The following is an 11,779-nucleotide window of genomic DNA, read 5'->3' on the forward strand; positions in this document are numbered from 1 at the left end:
GGCCGCCGGGCGCTCCGCCTCACCCCTGTGCACTCCCCAAGGACACGCCCAGGTGGGATCCCCGGGTACAAGTAGGACCTGATTTCTGCCACTCTTGAGAACTGCCTGTGCTGGTCTGATTTCTTTACAGCTTCAAATGACAGAACAAACATCCAGCCAGCCTTGGTGACGCAGGAATGCAAAGTGCAGAGGAGACAGCTAAGTTGGATCCAATAGCTCTTTCTTCATTTCTTCCCTTCCCATGCCTTCTCTCTTCCTCCTTCTCCTTCCTCTCTCTATCTCTCTTCCCCTTCCCCTCCCATCCCTTCCTTTTCTCTTTTTTATCTTCCTTTCTTCCCTTCTCTTTTTCCTTCCCTTCCTTCTCTCCTCTTCCTCTTCCCTTTTCTTCTCTCCTTCTCTCCTTCCCTCCCTCCCTCCATTCTTCCCAGAATATTGGCTTCATTCTCATGTTCCAACAGAAAGGAGATAGCCATACACCCATATGAAGGACTCTGGGTTGGTCTAGTTTGGGTTTGGTATCTGTTCTTAGAAATGTGCATGAAACCAAGGGATGGAAGATTGCGCATGGGGATTGTGCATCATACGGATGCCCACCCTCGTGAGGACAGCCAGGCTAGCATGACAGAATGCCCAGAGAGTCCACCATGTGAAATGGGGAAGCAATGGTTTATCAAAGTAAAACATGACTGGTGGGCTGGGAAGGTGGCTCAGTGGTAGAGCGCTTGCCTTGCCTGCATGAGGCCCTGGGTTCGATTCCTCAGCACCACATAAGCAGAAAAAAAAAGCCGGAAGTGGCGCTGTGGCTCAAGTGGTAGAGTGCTAGCCTTGAGCTGAAGAGCTGAGGGACAGCGCCCAGGCCCAGAGTTCAGGCCCCACGACCGGACCCCCCCCACACCGCTGCAAAAAAAAATCTAAAAACAAAAAAGACTGGAGATGTGACTCAAGTGGTAAAGCACTTGCCTAACAAAAGTGTGTTCCTGATTTCAATCCCCAGTGCCAGAGAGAAGGGAGGGAGGGATGGAGGAATGGGAGGAGGGAGGGAGGGAGGGAGGAAATGAAGGGAGGGGGAGGGGAAAGGGAAGGAAAGAGGGAGAAAAGGAGGAAAGGAAGGGAGAGAGAGAGAGGGAGGGAGAGAAGAAATTTGGGAGAAGAAAAGGAGAAGGAGGAGGAGGAGGGGTGGGGAGGAGGGAGGAGGAGAAGCTAGATAATATAGAAGGATCTAATACCAGGCCCTGGGAGAGACAGAACCCAAGGAATCTCTCTGAGTAGGAAGACCCATTAAATATTCTCTGCAGGACACCAAATACAGAATGGTTGGGCTCAGCCTGCCTTGAGCTAGTATATACTCTGCTAAAAACACAAAAAATCCCAAGAGAGAGTCTAATTGGCAGACCTAGGTCATATGCCTGCTTTAAAGGGTGGGACCTTATTATGATTGGTGGCTCTGTTCATTAAAAAAAAAAAAGGAGGGGGCTGGGAAGGTGGCTCAGTGGTAGAGTGCTTGCCTTGCATGCATGAGGCCCTGGGTTCAATTCCTCAGCATCACATAAGCAAAAAGGAAAAAGCCGGAAGTGGAGTCGTGGCTCAAGTGGTAGAGTGCTAGCCTTGAGCTGAAGAGCTGAGGGATAGCGCCCAAGCCCAGAGTTCAGGCCCCAGGACCGGACCCCCCCCCCCAAAAAAAAAGAGCCAGGCGCTGGTGGCTCACACCTGTAATCCTAGATACTCAGAAGGCTGAGATCTGAGGATTGCAGTTCAAAGCCAGCCCAGGAAAGAAAGTCCATAAGACTCTTAATCTCCAATAAAACACCAGAAAACTGGAAGTAGTGCTGTGGCTCAAGTGGTAGAGTGCTTGCTTTGAGCTGAAGAGCTCAGGGACAGTGCCCAGGCCCAGAGTTCAAGCCCCACAATCAACAAAAGAAAAAAAAAAACGTAGTTTTGCCCCCAAAGAAAGAGCAGGTGTTGATATCAAAGGAAGAGAAGATATAGATAGATATAGATTTATAGAGAGAGAGAGATCGATATAGATATAGGTCTTCATGGCAAACATGTTCCCTGGACCCCCAGCTGCTCCCTCTTCACCGTCAGCAGAAATCCGCTCTGGTGACACGCCACTCTGCAGCTCTCCTTGAAGATCCTCCAGGAGGAGTTATTGTCCCCTCCTCTCTGACTCCCAAGATGCTCTGCACTACGCCCCCCACTACAGACAGAATGCTAGCTTTACTGTTCCCCTTGGGATCAGCATGGGACCTTTTCATCCTCAATCAATGTGGAGTTGGAAACAGGAATGTTTGCTAAGCTGTATGTGTTAGATTCTTCTTGTCTCTGTGTAAGGACTTGGCAACCATGCATTTGCACCTATTTTGAGCATCTCCAAGCAACTGCTGTTTGCTCTGGGGCTGGTGGTGGTGTCCCTCTGACTTCCAGCAACTTTTTTCTTTTTCTTTTTCTTTTTTTTTCTTTTTTTGTCGGTCTTGGGGCTTGAACTCTGGGCCTGAGCTCTGTCCCTCAGCTCTTCAGCTCAAGGCTAGCGCTCTACCACTTGAGTTACAGAGCCACTTCCAGTTTTCTGGTAGTTTATTGGAGATAAACGTTTCACAGACTTTCCTGCCCGGGGTTGGCTCTGTGTGTCTGTCTGTGTGTGTGTATCTGTGTGTGTCTGTGTATCTGTGTATGTCTGTGTGTCTGTGTGTATGTCTGTGTGTGTGTGTGTGTGTGTGTGTGTGTGTGTGTGTGTGTGAGAGAGAGAGAGACTTAGATTGAACCCCAGAGATCTTGCACAAGCTGGGCAAGTGCTCCACCACTGAGCTACATTTCCCAGCCCTTGCATTTTTTTTCTCCTATGACACACTCTCTCTTCCTCTTCCTCTCCCCCCACCCACTTCTCCCTGGTGATACTGGGTTGAATTTAGCACCTGCTAAGCAGGTGCTGTACCACCTGAGCTGTTTCCCCCTAGCCCTTCTTGCTTTGGTCATTCCTCAGATAGCTTCTCTCCGTTTTTGCTCTAGCTGGCCTGGACCTTACCTTGATGCTCCTATGTTTGCCTCCCACGTAGCCTAGATAACAGATATGCATCACCACACTCAGTTTCTTCGTTGAGATGGGGTCTTGCTAAGGCTGGTCTCAAATCCTGTTCCTCCTGGTCTGTATCTCCCAAGTAGCTAAGATGACAGGCATGGACCACTGTTCATAGTTCATAGTATGTCATTTCAGGCAGTTCAGTTGTTTATTTTGTTCTTTGGCTGGCAAGGAGACATCCTGGTCCATTTTTTTTTTTTTTTGGTCGGTCATGGGGCTCGAACTCTGGGCCTGGGCGTTGTCCCTCAGCTCTGCAGCTCAAGGCAAGCACTCTACCACTTGAGCCACAGCACCACTTCCGGTTTTCTAGTAGTTTTTATTGGAGATAAGAGTCTCACGGACGGGCTGGGAAGATGGCTCAGTGGTAGAGTGCTTGCCTTGCATGCCTGAGGCCCTGGGTTCGATTCCTCAGCACCACATAAGCAAAAAGAAAAAAAGCCAGAAGTGGCACTGTGGCTCAAGTGGTAGAGCGCTAGCCTTGAGCTGAAGAGCTGAGGGACAGCGCCCAGGCCCAGAGTTCAGGCCCCACGACCGGACCAAAAAAAAAAAAAAAAAGAGTCTCACGGACTTTCCTGCCCGGGCTGGCTTTGAACTGCGATCCTCAGATCTTAGCCTTCTGAGTAGCTAGGATTACAGGCGTGAGCCACTGGCGCCTGGCTTCCCTGGTCCATTCTTAGTAAACTAGCTCCTGACTGTCACCTACAAATCTTTTGACAGCTTACAACAGCAAAATTCCTTTCCCTGGGTCAAGACCCTGGGGCTTAGAGAAAATGTATCTGGAGTTGCCCAAATTTAGTTGAGGTCCTTCTGGACTTTTCTCTGTGGGAGGAGTTTCAGCTACACACTTTTACTGACCTGGCTTGCATTTCTCCTGTCCATCTCACAAGATTAGGACCTTCTCACCCCATTTCTAACTTCATAGGACCACTGCAAGGGATTCTAGAAAAGCCCTTGTTTCTGTGAACACAGAAGTGAGAGAAATCGGCTCTGACCATTTCTACCGCATCTACTCTCTTAATCCTCTGCCAGGTCTCCCTCTGAGAGCCGCCTGTCCATACCACACCCCAGCTGTGCAGCTGAGTGACATTTCCCCTCCCAGATGCAGTGGTGAGCCTCGAAGGACGAGTGAGTCAGCTCCCATCCTCTCCCCTGTGCAGCAAAGAGCAGGTCAAGTTAGTTCTGGAAAACAAAGCCAGAGAGTGTTCAGTAACTGTGGAATTTTCTCTGCCTTCATTTTCGTGCCTTCAGCACAACTCAAAAAAGCATGAGGCCCTTGTGCAAAAACAGCCATCTTTGAGCCACCAGAGAAATCAATCTAGGAACAACAATAGTGCTAAGATTCCACAATACAGAAAAGAACTGTAAAGGAGGCAAAGCCAAAACCATGACCCAGACATACGTGAAAGCCCGAGCCTCCTGAATCTTTTTTTTTTTTTTTGGTCGACTCTGGGCCTGGTTGCTGTCCCTCAGCTCTTTAGCTCAAGGCTAGCGCTCTACCACTTGAGCCATAGCGCCCACTTCTGGCTTTTTCTGTTTATGTGGTGCTGAGGAATTGAACCCAGGGCCTCGTACATGCGAGGCAAGCACTCTACCACTGAGCCACCTTCCCAGCCCCCTCCTGAATCTTAAACTGACTCCCAGTAGGAAGCCACCTTTGGTCTGATTCTCCAGTACATAGGGAGTCCTCAGATAGTTTATTGAGTGAGAGGCTGATCAGCTCTCGAAAGGGCTGGGGAAAGCAACATCGCTGTCATGACAGGGGATGAGGTGGTACAATTAAGAGCCACAGGCACCATGCTCGCCACATGGTAGGAATTCAATAAACAGCAGCCGTTCGCTTTGACATTTTTATTGTTAGGGTGGTAATGATGGTGAGAGGGACATTCAAGACAAAAGAGACAAATGGTTACACTAAGATGTCAAAACAGATCCTAGAATCTGGGATCTTCTCCCTCCATTCACTTCCACCCCGAGCTCCACGCCAGCCAGTCCCACCCACCACCCACCCCACCCTGTCTGGTAGAGAGGGCAGTCCCGTGGGAATGCTGGGCCTGGGCCCTGTCTCCCGCTTTGGGGGTAAATACTTAGCTCCTGGAATAGCTGCCATCTCTTCTGTAGCCTGAAGAGGGGAAAGGTAGACAGGATCTCCTAGAAAAGGCTAAAAATGGAATCTAACTTTCTCTGTTCCATGTCTGATGAAACTGGGCTCAGAGAAGGGACGGAACCCACCAAGGACACACTGTCCCAATCAAGTGGATGTTTTCATCCACATTGCATCAATGGAATGAAAAGCCACCACACCCACAGCCTTCCCAGAATGTCCGAAATGCCTCCACGTCCAGGAAATACCCACACCAAAGCCTCCAATCACTGCTGCAAAAAGCACCTCTTCCAGGAAGCCATCCTGGCTTTCTCTCCAGACTCTGGCCTGACATTGCTGGTGTTTCCTGCCACAGCTACACACCAGGAGGGCCCCATCCTGACCAGGTCATGACTCCAAACAGACCAGACACAAAAAAACAATTGTCTCAGAACCCTGGCTCTTCACAGGAAACACGCCTCCTGCTGTGGCCAAGCCTACTTGGACCCAAAGCTAATTTTCGGTTGTTTAGGAGGCAGCTTCTCAATGACTCACTGTTTGGGCCGTCATGACCCAGGCCTGGAGCCAGGGGCTGCCAGGAGGTGCCCTCGTTAAAATCAAAAGGAAACGGGCAGCCAAGTGACCCTTATTCTCGGGGCCATGAGTCATAGCTGCTGGGTGTCCCAGGCAGGTAGACTCACCTCTCTGAGCCCTGGCCTCTAAACTTCTCTGAAGTGTGTGTGGGGATTGGGGGAGGAGAAGGGGCAGGGATTCAAGCAGAGGCTCTGGAAGTGGATGGGTGGGGCAGGAGGCATATTTACTGGACTTTACTCTCACATTCAAAAATCACAGCCCAGGGATCCCTACCATTCAGCCTTCACCTCCTGACTCCAACGCAAAACCTTTCCAGGGACTATCACCTGTGGCTGGAACAGTTTGTGCCTGGGTGTTCCCCTGAATGCCAGCCCTGGCCAGTTTCTTGATGTCCTCTCCCTGAAAAGAAGCCAACCCCAGGCCCCAACTCAATGCCTGTAACCCAAGCCAAGTGTTTAAACTCAAAACCTCATTCTGACCTTGGTCTTCGTGGGCCTCTTTCCTCCAGATTAAAAATATTATAAGTAATTCAGGCACTGGTGGCTCACGCCTGTCATCCTAGCTACTCAGGAAAGGCTGAGATCTGAGGATCATGGTTCAAAGCCACCAGCCTGGGCTGAAAAAAAAAAGGTCTGTGAGACTCTTACAACCACCAAAAAGTCAGAAGTAGAGCTGTGGCTCAAGCAGTAGAGCACAAAGCCTTGAGCAAAAAAAAACCTAAGGGACAACACCCCCCAATACACTCCCCCCCCTCTCTCACATACACACACACACACACACACACACACACACACACACACACACACACACACACACAGATAATTAAACTTCACGAGTTCATTAGAATCAAGATGGACATAATCCATTAAAGTATTATAGTCATCCTTCTCCTGACTTTATAAGAAATTAGAACATTTTGGAGGGCTTCCTGATGTAGCATCGGTACTGGGCACTGCCCTTACTCTGCCTGAGGTAGGGAGGGGGAAGGTGGTCCTGGGTAAGTCCCAGGGCTTCCCAGTTTCCTCCTGCGTAACATGGAAGTGACCCAGGCATCAGCCATGTGGCTGCCGAGGGTTCACGGTGACGCTGCTGGAGCATGCTCAGTGAGAGATGGCAGATTGGTTGTGTTTCCAGTCCCCTGGAGGAGGAGGCACAGGTGGCATGCCTTGTACCCCCATAGTACAGACAGAAAAGCTAAGGGTGGGAACAAGGGAAAGGCCCTGCCCAAGGCCAGATGGGAAGTGGAGGAGCCAGGACTCCTGGCCACAGACCCAGCAGGATCTAAATGTTGATGGAAGTGGATGGTCAAGTTAGCCCAGTCAAGAGCAGGTGGAGAGCAGGGAAGGCTAGAGGAAGGGCGTCTGTTCTGCTCAGGCAAAGACAGACTTGACCGCTGGGGCTGTCAGTCACTGAATGGGTACTATAGGGATGAAGGAAAGACACCAAGAATGACAAGCAGGCATAGTCATTCACGCCCAGCCTGGTCTGTGAGAACTAAGATGGAGATCCTGGAAAGGGCAGGTGATGGGATGGGAAGGGCATGAAAGGGAAGAGAGCCATGCAGTTGCCCCTACCCCACCCCCACCTCCTGGAAGCAGAGCCCATAGCTGGCCCCTCCCCTGGGGACTTAGTCGGGGTGTCATTGCATCACTGGGTCCTCAGGGGTTAATGATGGGGGAGTAGACACGGTCTGTGTATTTAACTAATTGGGAGGTGCCCTGAGATCAGAGGGCCCTGCTCCTCACTTCCTCCTCCTCAGCAGCCACCGCATCTCTGCTCACCTTCCCCCCAGAATGCAACCTCCCCTGCTTCCGACCTTCACCTTCCTGTGTCTCCTGGGTAAGTGACCTTCATGGCCTCTCCCATCCCATTTGGCAACCCCGAGCTCCCTAGATGTCCCTGATCTGCAGAGGACCCCTCCCCTTCCTGCCACCATCCAGGGGTTGATCCTGAGGCCAGCAGAGGGAGGAGAATGCAGTCTGAAGGGGCATGGGGGGCACAGGACAGGCAGGCACACCCAGGGCTCCTCTCTGCCCTGGCCTCCATGGTTAGCCTCATCCTGCCTCGGTGGGCAGTGGGCTCTGGCCTGTGACTGAGTCAGGAAGATCTGGAGGAATCCAGGGAGGTCTACTAGGGTGACCAATGATAGCTTTGGGGGGTACAGAGATTTGGGGGTACAGAATATTCTTGGGGGAGACAGAGGCCATGAGAAGGGGCAAGTGAGTGATGTTCCAGGAGGCAATGGAGAATAGGGGGTGTGGAGCTGAGCTGGCATGATGGGTGGGGGGGGGGTCTAGGAAATTAAAGTATCAACTTATCATTGGTGGCAGGGAGAGGTACTTCTGGGAGAAGCGCATAATTGGCCCATCAGAGAGAAGTCTGGAATGGGATTTGAGGAAAACAGAGTGGCAGGTCACAGGGAGAGATGCTTGATGCCCCTGAGGGGCCCCGTAGCCTCTGCCCTCCCCCCTCTGCAGTGGCACTGGCCCATGGGAACCTGGTTCAGCTTGGGATCATGATCGAGAGGATGACGGGGAAATCCGCACTACAGTATAATGACTACGGCTGCTACTGCGGGGTTGGTGGCTCCCACTGGCCTGTAGACCAGACTGACTGGTGAGCAGTTGGACAAGGGGGGGCCCTCTGTGGGAGGGGGGGCAGGAGGGAGGATTGGGCGCCACCTGATGAGCAGGGTACTGACCCTTTCCTTTGAACTACCTTGGGCCCAGAGCCCCCAGCAGCCCCTGGTCCGGCCCAGCTCGGCTTACAGCTCTTGACCATGACCCCAATAGGTGCTGCCATGCCCATGACTGCTGCTATGGGCGCCTTCAGAAGCTGGGCTGCGAGCCCAAGCTGGAAAAGTACATCTTCTCTGCTGGCTTCCGTGGCATCCTCTGTGGTAGGTAGATAGGTCCTAGAGTGGCCCCAAACATGGCCAAAATATGGTGGCAGGGGCGAGGGGGGGAGGGGGGAGTCAGCTTAAGACAGAAACTCCTGGACTAGGGAGCATGGCTCAAGTGGTAAAGGATCACCTAGCATGTTCAAGGCCCTGGGTTCAAGGGCCAGACCCTGGGCTGTCACACAAGGCCCCCCTCCCCAGTGTCATGTGACACTGGAGCCCAGAGGCTCCAGAACACCTGCCTCAGCCCCAGGTGTTTCCTCCCAGCTCAAGGCTGAAGGGACAAAGCTAAGTCACAGCCTGGAGACCTGGAGTCATACCACCCCCTCCCCAGCATGAGATCACTACCACACAAGCAGGAGCTTTGGTTTGTGACCCTGGTCCCCGAGCCTGATTCACCCTTGTAGGATGGGCAGGCTATATTTCCTGCACTTTCCATACCCCATGCCCACCTGATCCCATTAATTTCCTTCTGATCCCCAACTGGAGAAGCAGCATACACCAAGAGAGCAAGAGAGGAACTAGAAGGCAGGAGAATCAGAGGACCAAGCCTTTTTGTCACCTAGATCCAGGTGCTGACTGGAGGGAGGGAGAGGGGTGCAGAAAGGACTTGGGTGGGTAGGCAGAGTCCCAGCTCAGATCTCCTGGAGGAGGCACTGAGTGAGGGCCAGACTTACCTACCTAGGCAGAGCTGGCAGAGCTGGCTCAGCATCTGACTCCTGCAGCTTGGTTAGGTAGTGAGCTCCCGTCACTGGGGGCGAGGGGGGCAGTCCATGCAAGATTGGGACGGTCCACTGTCGGGATGGTCCTGAAATCAATGATGTGATCAGAATCCTTGTGAGAAATATGGATCTTTGATGGGGAAAATGAGCACTAAAGCCTTCTGAACAGGGAGATTTATTTGAGGACAAAAAAAAAAAAAAGAGCCACAACCCCTCTGGGTAGACAGTAGTTACTGTAGAAGGCAAAGGAGCTTTCCAGACACGCCTGGCACCTGTAGTGCTCATGCCAGCCAGCTCTGGGGAGGGGAGGGCATTATGATTCCCAGGAGGTAACCAGGAGGGGGGGTCCTCTGTCCACTCTGATAGAAAAAGAGACTCTAAGCATGCCCTAGCTTTGAGCTAAGAGCCTTCAGCCTAGAGAAAGGCCCACCAGGGGTGGGCACAGGCAATCTGGGGTTGGCTACACATTTCCTTCTTCTTAACAGTCCAATATGCCACCGCATGGGGAAAGGACTTAGAAATGCCTCCTGGTGGGGCACTGGGGAAAGAGATCATGAGCCCCCTGATCTCCCTGGGGCAAGAGAGAACTCAGGACTGTCTGGTGGCTTGGGGGAGAGCAGGAAAACCACAAGAACAAAGTGTCCCGGGCTTTCGTGTGCCTTCCCTTCCCTCCGATCCCTTGAAGATCATCTGTCCCAGAGACACCCGCACCCGCATGGGTCCCCATCAGCACAGGCTGAGGCTGGGGTTGTGGACGTGGAGCCATCTTGTCTGTGCCTGTGCTTCTTTCTGTTCACCGTCCCAATTTACCTTGTCCCATCCAGCCGGCAGGACTGCCTGCCAGCAGAAAACCTGTGAGTGTGACAGGAAGGTTGCACTCTGCTTTCGCCGCAATCTGGACACCTACAGCCGCAAGTATGCGCACTACCCCAACAGGCTGTGCACCGGACCCACCCCACCCTGCTGAGGCCCGCTCACCTCCTCTGCCCCACCCCAGCTGCTGCAGGCCAGGCCTGGGTGAGCTTGGAACCAAGCAAAGCCAATGCCTCCTCACCCCCCACCCCCTCACCCCCGCCCCACAGCCTGGCCTTCTGGGCCTTACCTCCCCACCATACCCCTGTGTTCCCAGGTACCAGGGAGCCATTCCGTGCCCATGACTCACGAACTCACCCCTGGGATCTCAGCTCTCTCTTCCAAGGAAGTGAATAGTGTTTCCCTATAAATTGAACCCTTTGCTTCTCAGTGCCGTCATCCTAGGAAGTCATTGGTCTACAGTTTCATTGGTTCATTCAGATTTTGAGCACAGCTCGAAGCACAGTGACACACGGGACTAGATGTGACACTAGTGCCACACGCACACCGAAACACCAAGTCTGTAACACCCACACAGGATCTATAACACCGCACTGGATCTTTTCCATTTTTCATGAAAGCAGTCTTCTGTGGTTCTCTTCTTCTAATTTCTATAGTTCTCATTCAAGGCAATTGTGGCAATGGCCATGTCTGACCAGTTGGCCTAATCTGAGAGGCATAAAAAATACCAACCTAAAAATATTGTCCCCACTGTCATCTGCCTGAAAATGTGTCTACTCACATTGACTGTTTCAGAGGCAAAAGCCATTGTAGAACCATCTTATCCAAACCTTCGTTCCTTCCTTTCCTTCCTTCCTTCCTTCTTTCCTTCCTTCCTTCCTTCCTTTCCTCCTATCTTTTCTTTTCTTTCTTTCTGAGCCAGTACTGAAGCTTGAACTCAGGACCTTATGCTTTTTTTTTTGCTCAAGGCTGGTGCTCCACCACTTGGGTCTCACCCCTGGTTCTGTTGTTTTGCTGGTTAATTGGAAATAAAGAGTCTCATTTTTTTTCTGCCCAGGTTGGCTTTGAACTATGATCCTCAGATCTCAGCCCCCTTGAGTAGCTAGTATTACAGATAGGAGCCACTGGCACCCATGCCAAACCCTCCTTCTTGACCAAAGGGCATCTGGGAACTGAAGAACAGTCCTTCCCCCCAAGGGGTTCCTTATTCCAGACCCATCATTGCTTTAGGAAGTTGACATTGGTCACTTCATTACCCCATTCTGGTGGCCATGTTAACCAAACCCAGGAGGTCTGGAAAGACTAGATGCCCGGGGAAGGCCAGCTGGGAGCCCACATAGCTGAACAGGGTGCAGAGAGGCCAAAAGGGCTCCACATACTGGGGTTACCAAGGGGGCCCCAGCAGGAAGCACTCAGCCGACCCTGGAAGCAAGGTGCTCCAGTGGGTTTTACTAACTCTAACTTGGATAGCTCTACCATCTAAAACTCGCAGGTGGACTGTGGGTTCACAAAGAGCTTACTCAAAAGACACAAAGCCATGCAAATGCATTGCACAAGGCAGATCTCACAGGGGACGCTCCATAAACATCCAACCC

The 11,779-nt window shown here is 51.9% G+C and overlaps 1 protein-coding gene across 11 annotated transcripts; it reads left to right on the forward strand.

Annotated features, from left to right (window-relative positions):
• Positions 1-113: 113 nt before the first annotated feature.
• Positions 114-11,236, forward strand: Pla2g2e (phospholipase A2 group IIE). Of its 11 annotated transcripts, none has more exons than XM_070037779.1 (7): positions 116-197; positions 4,106-4,201; positions 7,543-7,589; positions 8,081-8,366; positions 8,543-8,649; positions 10,196-10,388; positions 10,501-11,236. In XM_070037779.1, the coding sequence occupies exons 4-6, from the start codon at positions 8,176-8,178 to the stop codon at positions 10,336-10,338; spliced, it is 441 nt and encodes a 146-aa protein (XP_069893880.1). In that variant the 5' UTR covers positions 116-197; positions 4,106-4,201; positions 7,543-7,589; positions 8,081-8,175; the 3' UTR covers positions 10,339-10,388; positions 10,501-11,236. The 11 variants fall into 11 exon arrangements, with proteins under 11 accessions (XP_069893878.1, XP_069893880.1, XP_069893876.1 ...); XM_070037775.1 differs by having other exon boundaries at positions 4,106-4,183; positions 7,513-7,589; positions 8,228-8,366; XM_070037778.1 differs by having other exon boundaries at positions 4,106-4,183; positions 7,513-7,589; positions 8,228-8,366; positions 10,196-10,286.
• The last annotated feature ends 543 nt before the right edge of the window (positions 11,237-11,779 follow it).

The sequence above is a fragment of the Dipodomys merriami genome, unplaced genomic scaffold, assembly GCF_024711535.1.
Source record: "Dipodomys merriami isolate MVZ:Mamm:240054 unplaced genomic scaffold, mDipMer1.0.p SCAF_28, whole genome shotgun sequence".
NCBI classification, from domain to species: Eukaryota; Metazoa; Chordata; class Mammalia; order Rodentia; family Heteromyidae; genus Dipodomys; species Dipodomys merriami.

Coding starts and splice junctions, on each gene's coding strand:
- Pla2g2e (XM_070037775.1), top strand. Junction 8,367..8,542: donor CCTGTAGACCAGACTGACTG/GTGAGCAGTTGG, acceptor TGACCCCAATAG/GTGCTGCCATGCCCATGACT. Junction 8,650..10,195: donor CTTCCGTGGCATCCTCTGTG/GTAGGTAGATAG, acceptor TGTCCCATCCAG/CCGGCAGGACTGCCTGCCAG.